This window comes from Scaptodrosophila lebanonensis, unplaced genomic scaffold (assembly GCF_003285725.1).
Source record: "Scaptodrosophila lebanonensis strain 11010-0011.00,11010-0021.00 unplaced genomic scaffold, SlebRS2 tig00000001-arrow-pilon, whole genome shotgun sequence".
NCBI classification, from domain to species: Eukaryota; Metazoa; Arthropoda; class Insecta; order Diptera; family Drosophilidae; genus Scaptodrosophila; species Scaptodrosophila lebanonensis.
In genome coordinates, this window is record NW_022060529.1 from 6194128 (window position 1) to 6216526 (window position 22399).

General features: G+C 35.8%; 1 protein-coding gene across 1 annotated transcript; it reads left to right on the top strand.

Moving 5' to 3' along the window:
* The first annotated feature begins 1165 nt into the window (after positions 1 to 1165).
* LOC115634654 (ubiquitin-conjugating enzyme E2-22 kDa-like) lies at positions 1166 to 22398 on the top strand. Its single transcript, XM_030532511.1, has 2 exons — positions 1166 to 1654; positions 22375 to 22398. The coding sequence occupies exons 1-2, from the start codon at positions 1166 to 1168 to the stop codon at positions 22396 to 22398; spliced, it is 513 nt and encodes a 170-aa protein (XP_030388371.1).
* Position 22399: the final 1 nt, after the last annotated feature.

A 22399-nucleotide genomic window follows, 5' to 3' on the forward strand; every position in this document is an offset into this window, starting at 1 on the left:
TCAAGAGTAGCAGGTGAGGTCGCAGATAAGTTGGCCCTCGACAGCAACAATTTATTTACAAATGTTTGCACATAAAAGTCAATTTTTAATGGGAATCTCATGTAGAAGACAAAGTAAGCGAAGTAAATTTTAATCTGTTCTGCCTTTTATCATAAATAAAGTGTTTTTAAATGTCGTAACGAAAATGAAAGTCGGCTAGCGTCAAGAGCTAGGTGCAGGCCACTGAAATTCGAACACATTTGTTTTGCAAAAGTTTTGTATCTAATGCTGAATAAGTTTGCTTCAAGTGCAATGCAAGTAGTACATAGTAGTAGTTATTTATATTTGTAAGTTGTGCATGGTCCAACATTAATGGCCAACTGAAAAGTGTTCTCACACATCCTGTGTAAATTTCGGCTAAGCCTTTCAGTTTTGTTTGCTTGGTTTTGCGCAGCTTAAGTTTAAGTAAATAATGTGCCTCGGCCGAGGTATAACCCAGGCCCGAATTACATTAAAAATGTGCTTCCATAATACTAACACAAACATTTTATCTCCTGGATTAAGCAACGTAATTAGCTGCGACAATTTTTGTGCTGTTTGTGCACTTTTTGGGTGCTGGAATGTGCCCATTTTCCTATTTGCCGTTTGGCTTGACTAAACCAATTTGCCAGGAATTAAATTTTAAGCATTATTAATGATGCTTCTGTTGTTGAAGATTGTGTGTGTACGTTTTTGAAATGGTCTCCTTCACTTTATTATTGAGTATTAGGCATTTTATTTTTTTGCGTATTAAAATGTTGTTCTTTAATGAAAACCAGAAATGAAGGTCCTTAGCTTATAAGCGGATTCATCCAATAGATCCCTCAGAAGGAGGTGTGCATTAATGCGTCGATCACTAAACTTAATGATAAGATAAGTTTTGGGTTATTTGATGTTGAAAAGCTGATGTTTGAGACAGACTTATATTTAAGGTTTCAGAGCTTTTCTATCATTTGTTATTAAAAATAAAAAAGCTCTGAGAATGTGCACCAATCCATGCCTACAGTTGCTTTAGATCGTGAATAGTGAAAAGACTTACAATAAACATGAATTGTTAAGGAAATAAACTCAGTTCCCAACTTTACCCCAAAAATAAGTTTTACACATTTTGTCATAAAATATAAAATAAATCCATATAGCAACAATCATGGTGAATATGCCTGCTTCGCGCATCATGCAGGAATTCAAAGAAGAAATGACTGATGAGATTGTGCAGTCTTCAATCAAAATTGAGCTCGTAAATGACAGCTGGAGAGAGGGCGTAAAATTTGTGCTGGAAATCAATGTGCCCGAAACATATCCTTTTCATCGAACAAAGGTTCGCTTTATAACACGCATCTGGCATCCGAATATCTCAGTGGAGGACGGAGAAATTTGTCTGTATATGAATAATTGGTTCGCAGGCACGACATTGCGTACCCTTCTATTATCTCTACAGGCGCTGCTGGCTGCTCCTCAATCGGATGATGTCGAGCAAGCTACAGTCCACTATCAGTTCAATAATACACCCGAAATATTTCTAATGAACGCCAAGCACTGGACAAATGCCTACGCAGGTGGTCCGCACTCGTTTCCCGATTATGATTCCAAAGTTCAGCGGCTTAAGGATATGGGCGTTTTGCGAGTCTTCTTTCAAGTCGCGTCGGCAATTTGGTGGGAACAGCATTTTGTTAAATTTAAGTTTTCTTAACAAAAATACACAAACAAAATTCCCTACAATATGAGGAGAATTTATTTTGTTTGATTTTATTTTGATTACGAATTTAATCGGAGATTAAATCTATAAGCCGTATTATGTGAAAAGATGAGGATGAAGTATTCATCTATATGTTTGTTTGTGTGTGTGAGTGGGAGTCGCATTTATTGTTTAATTTAATTTAATTTAATTTAATTTTTGTATTTTATTTTTTTCTCCTTAATTATACTGTTGTTTTTACAACATAATTACAAAACAAAATTAATTTAATGCTAAACACAAATATAACCTCAACTAGGTGTTTAATTGTTAAATTACAATTTTACATTTATAATTTATATACATCGGTTGAGTTTATTGTTTAACGAAAGCAAAAAACATTTAAGCCACTTCAATAAGATATTGTCAAAGCGATCCAACATAGGGCAAGTAGACTGGTTCAGCCAGCCATATAATTGACAAAGCAAAAGCAAATGCAATGCCTCCCCCCTACAATACTTTCCCGTTGGCAAAGGAGCTATGAAACTTCGTTATTATACATTTTTGCTTCACTTTTGGCCCGTTTTGGAGTCGTTCTATGGACAACTTCAGCTGCTTTTCATTTTGCCGCTTTGTTGCGCTGCGTTGAATTTTTAAGTTGAAGTTTTCATTATCCTTTTGACCGTCGTTTTATGATCGCCGTCACGTTTACAAATGCAAACACTTAACATTGGGCTGTTTATTTGGGCAATGGGGGGAACGGCTAGCATTTAACCATTTAGCAAGCAGTTGGCGTGCGTTTTTCGTTTCGTTTTCATTTTTGTTGCAAGCAATTTACACGCTTTTGGCGCAGAGCGAAACGTGCCGCGCCACTTAAATGTTTATGAGAGATGCCGCTGTTGTTACTGAAAGGGCCGCGTAAAGCGAAATAAAACAAAGTTATAAAACGGGAGCTAGCACACACAAAAATACACACATGTGCGAGCATTTAGTTGGTTGACTATACAAGTATGGCTGGAATTCGCTAAGGGAGCAAATTGGGTCAAAAGGGAAAAGGCTTTGAGCAGACCAGCTATAGTAATACCAGCTCTTTGAATTCGGCCATTTGCTGTATCCCCCTATTACTTGCTCCAAGATTTTTCTTAGCAGTGTTGTTCTATTTTCACGACATCCTATATCAAGACTATGAGCCTTGTAGCAGAGGTAAGTAAAAGTGATAGACAAACTGTACAGATGGTTGAGTTTCATCATTCCAGTGGATTGATTAAAAAATAAGAAATTCAGTTTGTAGCATTTGATTAGTTTTGAAAAATACAGGCTCCTTCGGACTTTGACTTTACTGATTTTACATTTAATTACCAAACTTGTTTTCCCCAATTAAATGCGAATTTTATGAAACCATCCGCATGAAAGTGGTTGCCTGCCAGTGATTTAAGTCACAAACTTTTATTTTATTTCAATTACTAAGCTATACTCCTATCGCGAGCTATGAAAATATAAAGCTGTATCTTCTTTTGTAGCGACATCCATTCAAAACATCTATAGACGTTTTATTGAACTCAGAACATTGTCATAGGACACGTATTTGGAATTAAGCGCACAGCACAACGCAGCATTCTGTGCGCGCCATTCTTAATCATTTGTTTATGTCATGCCCGAAATGTTCATCGGGTTTCATTGCGTGCTATTTATTTTGTCAACATTTTGTGCAATTAATGGCAAAATTAAATTTATATCACGTCGTAGACAAAGGCCAGGCCGCACATATTACTTATTTCAGCTGGCGCCTGCCAAAATGTTTGCCATGCCACTGATAGTGGGAGCGTGACATTTTCCGGAAACGTTTGTGACCCACTAAAAATTTAAAAGTGTTTGTTGTGAAAAACGTGATGTTCGTCTTAAACTGCAGGATATGTGCATGGTCACGTGGTGGCTGGCGTTTGCTTGGAATTGAGATGGTTGATTTTAAATTGCAAGCGTGCCAAAAAGCAGTTAATCAAGCTGACTATAAATGCGTTAAGTATTGAGAGCAGCAAGTAATTTAATTGGCTCAAATACGAGTATTTATTTACTATACTACAGTAAAAAAATATGGAATAATTAAAGTTATAAAAGTTCCAGGTATTGGATCAACATACTGTAACCACAATCATTTCGACTGAGGGCCAAATGGTTGGTACTTGCAATATTTGCATGACCAATGTAAATATTGCGTAAAATCAAAATTGTACAATTTCATTTCGGTTTTTCCCTTTTAGCATGCTGTTGGCAATTTTGCCCGAGCAATTTATAAAAACAAATACAACCGACCACATTCAGCTCGTGCCGTTCGTAAAAAACTGCAGATCTGATTCAATGTAAGGACAAAAAATGTGTTTTTCTGGGATAATTTAATTTAAGGTACACAAATTCACTGGTCTAGGAAAAATCCTTTCGATGTCCTATACATGTATACGATGTACATACATATGTAAGTAAATATGTAAAAGGGTGCTCATGTGCGTATGTATGTGAGTTTGAATAAATATTGGACATCTCTTTGATGATGCGTATTTATACATATATTTGCGACCAGCATCCATTAGGAAAGAAAGGAAGAAAATGCTCACAATATGTAACAAAAACTGGCGGCAACAGACAGAACCTAACTGTGAATGTGGTCGATATCCAACGAACATACATACAAAGATGGTAAACCAATTCGATTACTATCAGACGGCCACAGTTCACATCATGTTGGTCTATAGTAACAATTTATTTGTGTGGTTGATTGACCGGCTGTGTTGCCCTCTTTCATTCATTCAATTTGCTTGATGTTCACAATATGCTTCATATGCATAGCTTCGATCTTTATGTTTTCGTTGCAGCCATATCTTTTTAACAGGCACATACGTACATTTTCTGGTACAAAACAAAAGGAAGAATGGAAATGATTTTTACAGCTGTTACAACTCTTACCTAACATACATACAGTTATTGCATGCTCTGGCATGTGTGTGTAGTTAAAGGCAATGAAAATTCCATTAAAAAAAAAACAGCATTCCAAACCAATCTGAGACCTAAAAAATCACCACTGTCTACCAAACTATTCCCCGTCGGGTTAGAAACTAACACTTACCCTTTCCTTTCTTTTTCGACAGTTTTGTTTGTAGATGGACAAATAATTAAATAGTAGAATGGTAGTCCTCTAATCATTATTGTTTAATTTATTTTAAAATGTTAAAAATTCAAAGCACGGAAGCGAGCTGAATTTATAAAGAAAACGCTATAAAAGCAAACTGCAAAAATTATATTTACAAGTATATGTACTTATATAACAAACGACAGTAATTATACATTCCCAGTATAATCACAAATACTTCTTTTTGACCAGGGAATAATATATTTTTGAGTGCTCCTTGAAGATGTTCAGCCATTGTATCACATATATTGTTAACGCTGTCTCGTTTGCCATTTTTTTGTTTTGGGCTTTTTTCGATTATGTGATGTTTCTCGGCATGTCCGTGCCTTGGGCATCGTTGGATATCACGGCATTTAGTTTTCAGCTCGTTTGCAGCTATTTAATTTGTAGCTTGCCAGTAAGTTGCTTAATACTTTGATGAAGTGTTTCTTGACAAATTTAGCTAGTTAGGCGTGCTCATAATATTGAATATAGAAGTTCGTTATCATGTCTTACATGATACGCAGTAGGTACCTTTTGGGTTGTACTTAACCTTGACACATGTTCATATTCTTTCTCGAAAACTTAACCATCAACTTATTCATAAACTTACTTCAATGTTTCGTTGCATTGCAAACCATTTTACATGCCGCTGATGGTATCTCTTCTCCCAACTGCCTACACATTTCCTCCCTCTTGCTCCGAATTTTCTAGCCGCTGTGCCGCAAAGCCCACAAAATTTTCTTGTTACTTTACGCATGAAGTCATTTTCCCACACTTGCGCTTAATTTAATTTTCCTTCTTCTTGGTTCTTTTCGCTACTAGTTGTTATACTACAAAGTTTGACGGGGACCGGGTGTTGGTGTAGAACTTGAGTAAGAGTAGAGACGGTAGGGAACAAATGTTCCACTGCATAAATGTGCTTAATTAGGGTTTGATGTATACATATACGATGTAATTGGCGCCCGAAGAAATAATTACAATTTTCAATGTTGAACAGATTTGAAGTAAGTGCTGGTGCTTTTGTCACTACTTAGACTGCTGTCCAGTTGGAATTCGTTTTTCAGAACATTCAAATGCATTTATCAATTCAGGTATGGCTTTCAGCGATTGTGCGAAATCATTCTATTGACTTTCGTCACGTTTTTTTTTTTTCAATTACTTGTAAAGTACGAGCTTGGTTTACATTTGCTGTTTTAGCATTGTTAATTTTTTGCGCAACTCTTTAATTTAATTTTTTATATTTGGGAAAAGTAGATTATAAAGAATGGGCTTATGCATCAGCAACGATCGAGAAGATAGAAGGAGAATGAAAATAATAAAATTTTTCTTTGTGGTTAATCGTAGCGCTTTAAGCAACCGCAAGATACCAAAATAAATCTGAGGAAATGAATGTACTAATTCGTTAATTTTCTCACTATTAGGAAATGAATTATGGGCAGACCTTTTGCACGCATGCAAATTGACCAACTACTATTAAATAGGCACATCATTTCCCACAACCATGGATAGGTTATAACAACGGCCATTAAGGTTGTGTTTCTCACAGTTTTGATACTGATATTTGAATAAAGTGTATGCTAGTGGAGGAAAAAGTGAACCAAAGAGATCTCTACAATTGGGCTTAAAATCAGGGCTATGACTGCTGCTGCCATTGTAATTTTGGAACAGCAAACTAGCTTAGTTATTAGTATTTAGAATGTAATGCTTACATATGTATAGTTAGAAGTACATATGTATGTACTTGTATATATATTTATAAACGTACATACATACATATAATGAAGGAACGAACGGATATTTATTTTTATGAACAGTAACACGCAACTGCTTCTATCTTATACTTAGCTAACGAGCGTATATTCATATGTTCTTTGGCCATTGTAAATGTGTTTTTTATGTTCATGGCAAGAACATTAAATTGTAGCACCAGCTTTGCTGCTTTTTGTGTGCGGCATTAAAACACGTTTGTTTTCTGAGCCACTGTTCAAGTGAGCCGGCCGGTCAACTGGCCCAATGTTGGGTCACTGACCACAGACAAATTCGAAACAGTTACTAGCGTGCTATCAGACAGCTCATCAACGACAGCAGCATCGGCAACAGGCACTAAGGTCTGGGTAACAGGTAACGCAGATGCTCGCACGCTTGCCTTTCAAGTTTTTCCTGCCGTATAGTTGGCCCAAACACCGCCATCTTGCCATGGCGACTCACTTACGTTTATAGCGAGCGCTGCACTGAAATTAGCGTGAAATAAGCTATTTACACGCATTTTCAGACATGACATTTTTGTATTTGGTCGTATATTAGTACTTCTTTTTTAATTAAATAACAACATTTTATTTAATGAAAAGTGTGAAAATTCCATATAAGTTTGATACTAAAAATGGTAAGTAGACTTTTGTTATTCACATGCAGAGCAAATATATGTTAACCCATATTTAATAATTTGAATAAAACAAATTTGGTGCTCGTTAGTTTATATAAATTATAAATCATATTGTTCACTTAGTTTTTTGTTTAAACAAATCAAGATTCAATTATTACTTTTTTCAGATTCTTGCGCTTGTACAAGCAGATCAGATCAATTTTTTTCAGTGAACATGACTTCTCGTTTTATTGCTTACATTGTTACTGGTCATCTCACATCCTTAGTCAACATATAAAATACTCTCCTGTGGTAATTTGGACGCATTTAGCGCTTATTATTTCAACTGAATTTAATGCAGTGTAGTGGGCCATTGAAATGTGCTGCCATCGTACTATTTACAAAACACTTAATTTAGCTATTAACAACGCACGTTGCTAACTACGGGTGGCAAAAACCATTTACTTTAAAAAAGCACTTGGATAAAAAACATTTCTGTGGCTTTGAAAATACACAAAAATATGTTTTTGTTCGCAAATGTTTAAATTGTGTGTGCGGTTTTGGCTAGAAAAAATTTCGATCAAAAACTACCTAGAGCATTTGTCGGTAGCTGAGCTTGGTTTTGTGGCCAGAATAAATTGGTTATAAGTGAAATGTAACTGATTGTGAGTTTTTGATGAAACAAAATTCAAATATTTTGTAGCCTTTTTATAAATGCAGAAAGTGGATATGTACTATTGTGCAAATTAACATAAATATGTGTTCACATAAGAAATAAGGTCATACGATGTTTGCAACACTATTTCCTTTAGTCTACTTTGCTTCAGCAGCTATTCTAAATATTTCACTTCATGTGCATATAAAATAAATTTTCCACTACCTTTTCTTTGCACATTTCCACTGCATTTGGCAGACGTTTCAACTACTTCTCATTCCTTGCATAAGGTAAACGTTCGCATATAGAAAGGATGTTAGGAAACATGTGAAAAATATGTGAGAAACCTACAAGAAATTGTTGAAACATTTAAATAAAACTCACATGCTCTACTGGCCCGATTTTGTTTGCTTGTGCATTTTGTTTGCCATTCAATTTGAGACCGTTTTGGTGCAGTTCATTTGGAAATGCTTCGTTTTATGTGATCACCTATCAGGTGGATAGGGAGCGGGTACTTGGGGATGCCAAGCATTGATTAAGTGTACTCATACTAGATTGGAAAACAACTTGTTTGGGCAAGAAAAAAGGGGGAAAACTCAATGATTTGAAATCAAACTATTTTAATTTTTTTTTTGTCAAATCTCTAGTTTGTTAGCTTTGTACGTTGCTTTGAACTAAATTGCAAAAATGTTAACACTTTATCAACTCTTGTTGGCCAAAGGAAAGTAGAAAACAAAAAATAAAGACGTTTCCATTTATAAGTTTAATTACTCAAGTTAAATATTGATTTCTTTACGCTGCTATAGCACTGCCTAATTTCCAGCAACTACGAAGCAAATGAAAGTCAAACTTTAATTAAACTTAGTATGCACACAAATTCAAAATATTCCAATTGGAAAAGTTGGTAAAATTAATGTTGAGTTTCAGTAAATGAATTGCTTTCTAAAGACTAGTTGAGGTGAGCTTTGCGGTGCATAAAATTATTCAATATTCGTTTATTTGGGTGTGAACGTCACGATTTCCACATAACATATTGCATCTAGATTTTTTGCGACTTGTATCGCGTTCGAGTCATGCAACATTTACAGTTTCTTTAACAACGAAAGCCGTCAAACGGCATTTGCTGCCCGACGGCTACAGTTTTTAGATTCGCAGTTGCTTGCAGTCCAAATGGTCGGTATTTTGTTTTTTGTTTCCATTCACCAAATGCGCGGTCCCTTGCCAGGCGTTGTCCAATCGTCGAGAAGGCCTTCAAAGCGGACGTGGTAAAGGGGCTTAGTTCACAGGGGGACACAGCCACTCAGAAAGCTAACACTAAAAATCAGAGAATGAAATGCCCTTACGTCGCAAACAATAGTGAGACAAATTTTCGGCAGAGAATCAAGCAGCAAGCCAGCTACAGTCCTGTAATGAATTGCGAAATTTGTAACACAAGCGGTCGAATTGTAGTGAGGTAGAAAGAGAACAACACATTTAAATAAAAGGTGACCATAAGAAACGCCCAACTATTCCAATCAATTGCAGTTGTATGAGGAAGGCAACCGGCGCGTCGTTCAGGAAAAAGCGGCTGCAAGTTGGTGGAAAAATCGTGTAATGCTGTGTGGCAAATGCGGCAAAGCTCCAATCGAAGTAGTTGGGAGCAATCAGCGTTTGCCACAAGGGGGTAGGCAAGCGCGGTAAGCGAATGACTGTAAGGCTGCAAAGCTGACCATGTTGCAGTTGCAACAGCCAAGGCAACTAGTTAAACTGGTTGACACACTTGGACAGTCGCATTATGCTGACTGGTTGTGTGGGTTAGAGCTGAAGCATAGGCTGCTCGAGCAAAAAGTAGTTTATGGGCTCACATTTTCTTCATTCTGCTTTTGCTTCAAAAGTCGCAGAGGCTGAGGTGTGCGCTCCGGCAGCCAAAGTGATGAAAAGTGGCAAATGCAAAATGGACAACAAAGTTATAGCTCAGAATGCAAAATTACTTCGCCACTCCATGCCTTGGTGTTCAAAGTCAGCAGTAGTTGGTAGCCACATGAACTATGACATTTTCACAGCTCGTCATCATCGTCACAGTGAGAAAAACGCGCTCGCTTTCACGCATTTCAAGCTGCATCGAAACTTAGTTGCCAAGTTGTTTGGCGTAATTTGTTGTCGCTGTCCTCGCACTCAAGTTTTTGCATCGCCATGCACTTGAAAGTTACCTTTGCATCATTAGCATTCAGCTGCTAGCTTCTTTCGGAGCCTGCAATCACACTCACCCACGGACAGATGGGTAGCTAGCACCACTCTAAGTGCGAGAAATGGCGTGGACATTTTTCCACCTGGTAGCTTATTTTAAATGCGACATCGTTACTTTTAATTATGTTCGTGCTTTTTGCCGGCAATTGTCCAACGTCCTGGAGATAGTTCACATTTTGTCGCGGCAATCACAGATTACAGATACTTCCTTAAGTTTTTTCTGTTTATATAGAATGCTTTACTTCCATTTTAGGATTAAGTCTTTTCCAAATACTTAAGTATTTATAAAAGAGATAGATTTTATTGCCAAAATACAAATACATAAATATTTTATTAGTCAGTGAAGTAAGTGAAACTTTGTATAGCCCTATTTCGTTATATGCATTCTCCATCGCTTCTAAATTTATTATTAGATTTAAGTAAATGTTTCCGCCATCTTTGCTCGCTTTACATCACACCACATCCTTTGTCGCTTTTCTTGGTTTGCTCGAATTTTTTCCCGAAAATGTTTTAGCTGCTCGTGCTGTCGCTTGTGACGAAACTAATTGGTCAGCAAAGTGCTGGCCACTTTCAGCATTAAAATAAATCATAATTAATTTGTGACAATTTAAGTGCATAAGCCTCAATGATGGTGCAGTTTTTTGTGTGTTCGCAGTTGAATGTAAAAAAAATGTGCTCCCAGTTCATTTAGAATAAAATAAGAATTTAATGCAATCAGAGTTAATTTGCCGTTGATAGAGCTTAGTTGGCATCTGCTAAAAAGTTTAACCAATTAGTTTTTTATATTAGGTATTAAAGTGTTACTTTAGTTGACGAGTATTTTGATAGTCCGCTATAAGCTTTTTTAACAATATTGCTTATGTGAATTTTAGAATGAATATATTTAAACTATTATGTTAAGTTTTACCTTGATAGGCCAACTCTAAATTAAGCGCAAAATACAACCACTTTTATAAGAATTAGACAATTTAAATATATTTCGTCTGTTCAGTAAAGCTGCTTACTCGTAATTCGTATTCATATTTACGAGTACGTACATAATGTTATGAAAATCAACAAGGCATCCTCCAACAAAATTTACATGGGCATGGATTTTCTGCTTGATGTGCATCATTTTCTGTTAACCACATATTTATATTTGAACAAAACACGCAATAAATAGCGGCAAAGCAAGCATATTCAAAATGAGGAAAAGTTCATAGTCAGCAATATGCGTTTCTATATTTTACAACATCCTAAATCGAATATCAACTACATAACTGGCTTTCAAGTGTTCCCACATGCTTGGTTATAGAGGATAAAGAGCTGGAGAAAGGCAGAAGAAGGGGCAAGGGTCGGGCATATTGTAACTGCGCGACAAGTCAGCGCAGCAAGAATCCGGATATTTTCATATTCATAGCAGCAGAAATGCAGATGCCAATTCTGATGCCAATGCTCCAAACGTTACTCGACTCTGTTGCAAGGCAAAGCCGAAATTCGCATACAAATTGTTTGTTTGGACACACAATCGCACACATGTACAAGTGTAGGAATAAGCTACACTTAAAAAAAACACGCAAATTTGAATATTTACACGTGTGCGTTTAAGTAAAGTGTGCACACTTAAATATTGATCTTAATACAATATGTATACTACGTGAAATTAAAGTGTTGAGCTTTTCAATCAGAAGTCATATTGTGGATTAAATTCATGCATGAGGGTTTGTTATTAATTTCAAATATCTTCCAAACTATTTTTGTTATTTCTCTACACCTAACTGGTGTCAAAGAGATCTTCGAAAAAATTACAAACAAAATTAATACACATTTGATATTTTCTAATATTTAAAATGTACCATTCTAATAAAAACAAAATTTAAAGCTCGTTTGCCTGTCATATAAAAAATTGAAAAGCTTGGTCCCTGGATTGCTTTACTCTACAGCTAAGGGAGACACCCGCACTACTTGCCAATGCAATCGGCAGTCGCATGGATCGCGTAGTGGAAAATACTGAATCCACTTGCATACATTTTAGAAGCTTTCCAATATTAAATAAATATTTGAAATATTAGTAAATGTAAATATTGTTAATGTTAGCATTGAAAGAGACAGACCTTAATGATATTGAATTACAGTTTGTTTAAAAAAACTTTCATATTTACAGAAGTAAATTAATGCATTTTAGTAAAATTTGTGTTGTTTATGTTGTTATTGAATGAAAATAATTATTTGTTTAATAAATGTTTTTCAGTGTAGCTTTGCACATGTATGTAGTTGCATCTACATAAGCCATGCACCGTGGGTGGTCTTGCCTCGCCTCGACTCTTTAGTCTGAATTGGCGGCCAGAGTTCCAGTAAACTACAAGTATATTTGCTTTCAACGAACTAACCAACCAAGTGCGATAGTAAAAATTGAGAAAATATTTACAAGCACAGAAGTTGAAAGTCGGCAGTTGGTAGAAGAGAGGAGCGTGTGAGCAAAATACTAGTCCTGAATTCTTGAATCCAGTATAAATTAATATCGAATATAAAACTGGAAGAACCATTTACTATATGTTCACTGAATGCGTTGTTATTATCAATGTTGGTTGAAGAGTCGAAAATATTGTAGTCTGGATGTTATTTCATGGCATTCATTTTGAGTGCCAAACAGAACTGAACTTAATGAACAATATTATAGGAGCCTTGCGACTAATATATGTATGTACTGCATGTATAAGAAAATGATCTAAAACTTGTTTCCCATGCACATCTCTAGTAGACGTTTATCTTATATGGCGTTCAATTTTACTTACTACTCGTATATGCTAGGAGTAGGTAAGTATGTTTGTACCTTGGCAGAGCTGATGCGTTTGCAAACGAGACCACGAAAAATAAAGCAGCATAAGGGAATGATTGCATTGAACTACAAATTGGCAAAGCACTTGCACATTTTAATTCGACTACCTCGTACATAGAGCTTTGTATATCTGTGTCCGGATATGTGTGTGTGTGTGAGAGAGAGAAAGTACTGATGACTCATTTGCAGCAAATAACGCGTAACAGTTTAATGAGTTTTTGCCGACGAGCCAAAGTGCGAGCATCGATTTAAAGCGCGTCGCTTTTGGATGTTGTATGACAGTTTGTTTTTGCCACCCATTAAGGTGCTGCGTATGTTTCAATGAAGCATTGAAAGTCGTATTGACATATTGAAATGGGTCTCATTTGCATTAATGGCGCCACAGTTACGGACCCACGCACACACACTCCACACGTTGCTTGGCATTTTACTCTTAAATACTGTATTTCCCAATATGTTTATGCGAATCCTGTTCACGAAACATAGCAAATATTGTTGGTTCGTTTTCGTGATTTGTTTTTTAACTTTTACACTGTTTTTATAAGCACCAATCAATTATGTGTTGGTGCTAATTTGAAATTTCTAATAATATTGGTTTATTAATAGATCGAGCTGAACTTTATTTTATATCTGAGTGTAAGTTTTATGCAGGGGCAGGTGACGAATTATTGTAAACAATGGTGTGATGAGGGAAATATTTAATGGAGAAAGCAGAACAAAGAGCAATGTTTTTTTTTTTAACATTAAAATTATTGTATTTGTATCAAGAATTAATTAACAATACACATTTGTCGGGTTTCTAAACACAGATATAAATATTTATTATTTATTTCACGAACTATGTATGAGTGCCGTATAAACATGGTAATATATAAAGCTATCTGGCATTGTCCTTGTGGCTTCTACTGGTTGCTATTGTTGCCAGCATCATTGTCATTATTCGCGCCATTATTTTGCAGAAAGTTATCGCACAGCATGACTTAAAAGTTAAGCGTATTCATTTTGTACTTTGTGGCCGCCCTTACAATGCCTGACACCTTGCCAGGCTTTTGTTTTATTTACTTTTGCAATTTGTCTGACTGAAGAGCGCTGTGTAACAATAAAAATCCATTCACACGTTGTGAGCCAGTTTTATTGTTTCACTGCTGCCGCCTACAGTTCGCATCCTTTATCCTCTTAGTACGCCGGTACTACCCATCATTTGTTTTCCCGTCTGACTGTCGGTGCCCGGAAGTTGCACTTAATGCTGATTAAGTTGCTGTCAACTGTGGGGCGGTTTTAATACGTATTACTTGCGCATTGTATTTCTTGACTTAGTGCAAGTGAGCGTATAAAAAACTTTTGGATTTGTTCTGCATACAAAATTTGGCCAGTATCGCATCTACTTGAGTGCTACTTGTACAAGTACGTCATGATTCTAAAAAGTCTGTCATATACAACTCAACAACTCCCCAGCCCAAAGTCTTGACAACTTCAAACAACTGTCAATGCTGATTAGCCACCTTGCGACTTCTGTGAGCTATTCCGCAGGTATGTTCTCCACTTTATGGCATAAGCAGCGGTACTTGCATTTATAATGGCTCTAGAGTTGCGCTCAAAAGTATGCACTGGAAGTTGCAACTTTTCTACCCACACTGGCAATCCACAACTTTCTCGAGCTCCCACCTGTCGGATAGTTCATGTGGGGCACAATGTTGCTCATATCTCGAGTGCGTTGCTAAAGTTCAAAAGCCGTTCCTTCTACCACGGTCCTGTCTGTCTGTTAATGTACCTATATATCTTCCTATTTATTTGCTGCTCTCTTACGCACATTTGCACAGCTTAATTTTCCGGCTTTATTTGATTGCAGCCAGCCTGGCATTGAGTTTTGAAAATGCCATAAGTCTCATCCGTCTGAAGAGCAAAATTTCCTGTATGTGTTTCTGATACGTATTATAAATGCATTTAACAAATGTACAGTGGATGTACATAGACAGTTATGTTGGTGAAACAATTTTCTAGAAAACAAACCAGAATTCGATAATTATGTATAGTAAACAAAACAAATGTATACGGGGGTTTCTTCTATGTACTCGTATGTTGTATACCTCTATTTAGCGAGATCGTGCAATCCTTAACATGTGCATATACTTGATATTAATGTTTTCATTTTCATATTTGGTAATCGTTAATTCAAATGGGAGTTTTCTATAATGTTTCAATACGGTAATATTGGTAATATGTTGTTGTATATTGTCCACTAATATTACTTTCCAACCTTAATAATTGAATGCAAAGTTTTCCCCCGTTTATAATGTAAAATGTTTGTTTATTTTGTTTTTTTGCAGATTCAACATGAGTTTGAAAAACTTGCCTAACAATTCCGTTAATTTTGCTAAAAGGTAAGTAAACTTCATTTAGCACTCCATGCCATACAACGTAAGTGGATTAATTGTAATGCAAAGGGGACTTTCTATTCAAAGCGTCACGTTGGCTGACTGTAACACTTGAGAAGAAGTCATTACATATTGATTACGCCATTTGCTTTGTTTCACTGTCAGTCTCCATATGCACTACGACTGCTGTTCCACATTTCTCTACTCACATGCATTGCCATTCCGACTGCTCAGCTACACGCCCAATACTGCTTCATTTTTAATCGCATTGTACTTGCAAGCTTCTGCCATGGCTGTTAGTAGTGTGCTAGTCATTAGTTAAGTTGATAGCATTAGCAGTGTCTTGTGTTTCTCTCCCTAGCTTGATAGTTGGAGACAGCTCTCGTGTGCATAAATCGCTTCTACTTATTAATTGACAGCACTTTTCTGTATGCTTCATTGGTAAACGGATTTTGCTACTGATGCAGTTATAATTTTTTATACAATTTTCGTTGCCAGTAATTGATTTACCAATTGCCAATTGATTTTACTTCCTCTCTTTTCAATAATCGGCATTAACGTTTTCAATCGATTTAAAGCATTTTCGGTTTAAATAAATGGTTCACTTTCAATCGCAATATTTTATAGGATTTTGCTTATTTGAAGTCTTGGAATACTGAATATATTTGCCATTAAGCAGTGAATTTCACATAATCTAGCTTCCAACCACAAAATACATGGAAATATAAATTGTGTGGGACTAAGACCCCGTTGCCCAGCACAAGGTTTCTGTAAGTGGAAGTTGCTTAGATAGCAGTAACTTATCACAGTACTTACATATGGATATTATAAGTGCATTTCATTAGTAAGATAATTAGAAGTGACAATAAAATTTTTATTTTTATTTTATGGCATTAGATTAATTTTCGCAAAATGCTCAAAAAGCTCGAAAAGCAAAAAACCATCTAATAGCCTTCAAAAATAGTAGATTTTATAAAAGCCAATTATCTACTATACTATGTATATATGAATAAACTATAGAGTATATATACTGCAAAATCAGTATATATATGATCAGTATGACTACATATGTTAGAACTGTCCGTTCGTATGATTACCCAGTACTTAAGAGAATTAGGATTTTGTTTAAATACAATGTAATGTAATTTTTTTTAATTTTAAATTTTTAGGGAGCGATCAGTGAATATTCACTATAAGTATCAACATCTTTTTTGTTTATTTGCTGTTAATTTCGTAAAGCATTGTATGGACATTAATCAAGCTTTATAGAAATCATATAGCTACAACAATGTTGTTGTATGAAACAGGGAGGGACGAATACAGGGTATGAAAGATTCGTTATACGTATATGCGTTGATATTAATTCTGTAATTAAAAACGTCCCGTCACGTCTTTTGAAACATCGGGAACAGTTAAAACTATTTAAATATTTTATTTGAAATGTTCACCACACTTCTTTTTCTTGTTATTTTAATTATTTGGCTTATTATTCGAACTTCATTTTCGTACGTGTAAAACGCTCAACCGTGATAATCTTAAATCGATCTATATATATATATATTTGTTTGTTTTTTTCAATTACAATGTATGTCTCATCGACTACTTGCCTTTTAAAGCCTTGTCGATATTAAAGGAAATAATATTCGCATATATTCGGTATATATAATCGAGTCATTTTGAAATATATTACAGTGCAAATATAGTGACTATATATGACTTAGTCACATATAGTGTGTATATTAAGACGTAGTTTTTGCAGGAGAAAAAATATAGAACTATTTTGCAGCAATCGCTCAACCAAACTCAATAGCCATGAATGTGTTGACAGAAAAATAAGCAAGGAATAAAGAAAACTTGCAACGCGAGGGATGCAGCTGTGTGTGCTTGTTGTTAACTGGTTTTCATTATAGCATAAGCTCATTGAACCACTTGCCGCCCCCAATACTTATGAGTCTACGTTTCCTGCAAATGCATATACGATTATGTATATGTGTGTAATAAGTTCCAGCTTTACTGAAATGCCACTTTGCAACTGCTGGTTAACTGCAATTCCTTGTCAGCATGAAAGTCGTGGTTGGTTCATTTATTCATGCCCTCATTTCATTTACGCATTTAATTTGTCATCTCTTTGTTTGCAGCAGCTATGATTTCTTACAGCAACTGCTGCTGCTGTTGCCAGAAGCAACAACCGGCAACCACAGTTTGGTTGCTTGTGCTGTCAGCTTGATTGTGCAATTTATATGACAGCACGACTGTTGGCCCTTTGCCTTTCCTCAAAGCGTTGCATGCATTTGAGCGCTGATTTCATTCTCTTACTTCCACGATAATTCTTTTGGCTAAAAAATAGGGGAAATTATGATAACAATTTCTTATAAGCCTTATAAATAGCATTATATGTATATAGTAAGCACATCGGAATACAGGATCCCAAGAGCGGTTAGAACTTAGGGATTGAGCTTATGTTTGGTCTGCATCCAGAAGTTTGGCTAAGTTGTGCTGCTCAATAATTAATTACGAGTTAACGATCGAGTGGGAATGAAATTAATTGAGATCTTGTCAGCTATCGGAAATAGATATTTGCAGTGCCCACAGAATAAATATAGTGGTACCCACTTATTACTATTCAAATCGTAGATTCTGAATTAAATTTCTAAATTATAAAATAGCTAGATATGTACTATATACAGGGAATGTTAGCATGAACGATGGAGGCCGATGGCATAATTTATTGGGGGTCCATTTCAAGTGTCAAAATCATCAAAACTAAGTACTTTTGGGCGTACTCTGCATTTTATATCGCAAGTGGATATGTACAATTGCCAAATATAGTACACATATATGGGCATTGCGTGCGGAAATTTGACAGTCATTCAATCATTGTTTGTGACTTTATCATTTTCGTTTACGAAACACCCTCGCCCTCTCTATTGTTCATTCGTTCGTAAGCTAAATTGAAATCTAAGTTTAGTTTTGTTCCAATTGTCGTAGATCCTGTTACAGTTATCTTTTTGCCATGCCGCCGGCACACTTTTAATTTGCAGACGATGTTGAAACTTCAAGCAACAAGCATGCCCCAGCACTCTTCAGTATTATTCCATTTTCATATTTGCCTTTATATAAGTTGGTAACGCCTGTTCTTCAGTGCTCCACTTTGTGTGGAGCTATATGCTTGCATTTATATGCTGAAATACTCGTATATACAATGTCGCTGCTTAAACAGAATTGCATTTTTGCCTTTGCCGGCAAAAGCGGGTAACGTTGCAATAGGTTCGTTACTTTTCCTTTTGACGTCGCTGCCGGCAGCGAGTTTCTTGTATGTTTGCATTTGGCTCGCCTCCAATTGTTGCACAGCCCAACACAACAAAGCAGAGTTTTCTCTTTCAATGATTGCATTGTGTACGGTTTTGAATGTAAGTTGCGGCTTGTTGTACTGAACAGAGCAATTTTTAACATAACCGGAGCCGTGTTTTTGAATTCGTATGAATTCATTCAATTATGTAGCTTTAAGTTAAATGCAAACCTTTCGTACATACTGGGACTATGCAAGACTTAATTTCAATGTACTTGTAAGTACTTGAGTAATAGTTTACATCTACATTACATTACCATTTAAATAAAATCGTTTCATAGGCAGCTGTATGGTCCGATCTGGTCGGTTTTAATGGATTAACTATATGCTGCAAAAATGTTGGCACAAACCTTGCTCTTACCTTAACTTTGCTCAGTCACTGTAATTCTAATTGTGGGTCTTATGTAACTAAATAACATTTTTGTTTGAATAACTGCTCGCAAACATTGCAGACAATTATATGGAACTTGTTTTTGAAGTAACCACACAAAGGAGTTTGCATTTATACTTGCAATTTGCATTTGTCATTTGAACTCGGAATGCTCGATTAGAAAGCCCAATTTAAATAACTTATTCCCAATTGTGTGGAAAAAGAAAACTATGTCTTGAATCATGCTACAGATATCTGTCAATTTATTGGAATATTGGTGTTAGTGTTTGTGTATGCGTTTTTTTGTTTATCTAATAAGAAATTCGTAAGTAGAAGGACATATACTGTTACAGAAAGGTGCTTATTTAATGTTTACTCCAAAACGTGACTTAACATATACTAGTTATGACAATTAATTGAAAAGCAATTAGTTTCAAGAGCCCTTATCTTATAAACCTTCTATTGATTTACGAACATAGCAGCTGCTTTTGCAATAATCTTTCTGTTGACAAAGATTCTAAAGCCTCTACTAAAAATAATAAAGTTATTACGAAAGCTGTTGTATAGATATTGCTAAAGTGACAATATCTACAGTATGCTGATAAATTTTCATAAGTAACATCTTAAACAATTTTTCGCACACGGCAAACAAAGAAAATTAAAATTTTTATATATTTTATGATGCCATGGTTCGTTGATACCAAAAAATTGCATAGCATGAACAAGTTTGAGGCTCATTAGCTGTTAGGCGGAGAGAAGACAAAAAAGGACAACCACAGTCAGGATGATTATATAAATAAGCTATAGCTCGTAATAAATTTTAGGAAAGCTTAGCGTCGGCCTGTCCACCGCCTTACGTTCGCCCTTTTCCTTTTTCAACCACTCAGCAAAAGGTAGGAGTTTCTTTTTTTTATCAACAAGACGCAGTTTGGTAAAGAAAAAGGTAACAAGGCAGAGCCAAAAGCAAAATTGGTGACAAACTAGTAGGTAATAACATTACGGCAGCTTCTGGGTCGCAGCTACAGCCAGCTACGATGGTGCTTCTTTAAAAATTCCCTGCCGCTTGTCGTTCATTACTTACGCCCCCTTCCCATAGCCAGGCGAACATGCCACGTCGCTGTCTCGTAAAGTGCAGGATTTCATGGCGAAGCGAGTAGGTGTGAGTCCTTTCATATAATTTGGCACCCCTTTGGGTTGTTCTTTCTTTTTGGTGTGTGTTTCATGTTTCTGCAAATTTCCCGGTTTATTTTGGGGTTGTTTTTGCAATCATTCAATAGCTTTGACGCCATTTTGTTGTTTTCTTTTTAAACAAAGTTCTACATGTAAATTTCGTCGTTACAACAAATTTGCAACGCCCTGTTTACGAACTATTACTTATAATTTCTTATTTGCAAGCATAAGTTATGCATTACAGGTGCTTATTAAAAATAAAAACTCATAAAAGCTCGTAATTTATGTCAAAAACTAAAGCAATTTCCTAGTTTTCGCGGTGTCTGGCAGTTTGTAAGGTACGGCTGGCGCCAACTTTTTAAAATATTAATATGTTGTGCTGCACAACTACTAAAAGAGACATCACCAAAACATGTGCACCAGCATGTGGAAAACCATACATGCCGATACTTATATACACTGCCAAAAAATGGTCACAAAATAAATGTTATCAAATAATAATAATAATTCGTTCGATTTCACTAATCTTTATATATAAAAAACGTTTATAAAATTGCAAACATAAATTGTGTTTAAATGTCACTCTAAAAAATAATAATCTCCAATCGACTAGAAAATAGAAATCACAAATGAATAGACAAAATTGAATAAATAGTCGAATGGTATACATGATGGGGTGGCAAAGGGAATATAAATTCAGTGCAGCCGAGCAAAACTCCTTTACTAGTTGCGTACGCATGAGCTGTGTGCATGTAAAAATAGTTTACAAGCTGAAAAAAGCCGCCATAATTTGTTGATAATTGTTGTTGGACTAACTGGGAGGCACCTTACCGTTTTTACACCAGCCCAACAACAGTGAGGCTCTTGTTTTAATTGTTGCTGGCACCGTGTGAAAAATTTAATAAGTTCATGTTGTGCTGTGGCTGTACGCGTAGCGTGTTTATTTCCAGCTTGACGTACCATGAAAACACCTTGCAATTATTGTGCACGCTTGTTGGGCACACTTGGCCATGCAATGCCCGCCGACGTTGACTGTCTGACTTGCTGAATTGCATACAATTTTGTGCAGCAGTTTGGCGCACTATGCTGCATGCAACAGAAACAGAAACACTGGCAAACGCAACTGCAGTAGCAGCGGATCGTAACTACGACTGCAGTCGGCAGCGTTTAGCAGCAATTTTAATTAAATATATTTCACAAGGAGCAATTAGGGGTACTATGTCAGGATTCTTTCTTCAATTTCTGTTATATTTTCATAGCTGTGGTAATTTCTATTTAGCTAAGCTTTTCTGCATCATTTATTTTCATGGAAAAAGTTTTTCTAATGCTTAGCATATTCTATTAGTCAATTGTTTTTTGACTTTTAGCTATACTCGTATATTTATATGTTGATACACGAATTTACAAAAGCTTTATCTACCGCAACAACGGCACCTTTTTAAGTTTCCGTGAATGAATTGAAAGGGAATTCAGCCTTTCACGGTGTCTTGGTTCCAAACAAATATATTGCTGAAAATTATACAAATATGTTGGGAATTTGATTAAAATATGACGTGTTGTTGAAGTCCTGTTTTCAAAATTACTATAAAAATTGATAGCTTGAATTTGAGCAAAGTTAGTTCACCCTTTTGTGCATCGTGCAAATTGAAAAAACTGGTGACGGTAATTATGCCCAACATTTGCTTTCATTATACTTTTAATGCGACGATACCCATTGTACCCATATATGTGATGTTTTGGCATTTTGTTGGCTTTATTCTCGTAGCCATTTTTGGACTCGATTTCATTGTGTTAACGAAAAAAGGGGTTGGAAAAATATACATATCACAAAGCCTTCCAGCCGATGTGTTTCATCAGAAAAGTTTTGAGTTTCCTAAGCTAATTGAAACGAGAACGGTGTTTGCTGCTTTTTCACAAAAAATTAAATTAAAAAACTCTTTTTCATACATTTTTGAAAGCCAACAAGTTTTAATAAGGTCAAAGGCGAAATTAAAACTGTCAAAAATGAACAGTAGAAGAATAAATGGGCATATGTGTGGGTGGGTTTTTTTTTGTAAATGTTGCCTACTTTCGAGGGAACACACAATTTTAATTTAATGTTCATGCTTGCCAGCTTGGGTGCATAAATCACTTGCTGACGTGACTTTTAAGCATACAAAGATTAATTTACTTTTCTCTTTCACTCATTTACAGAGCCACACCTACTGGCAGCGCTAGG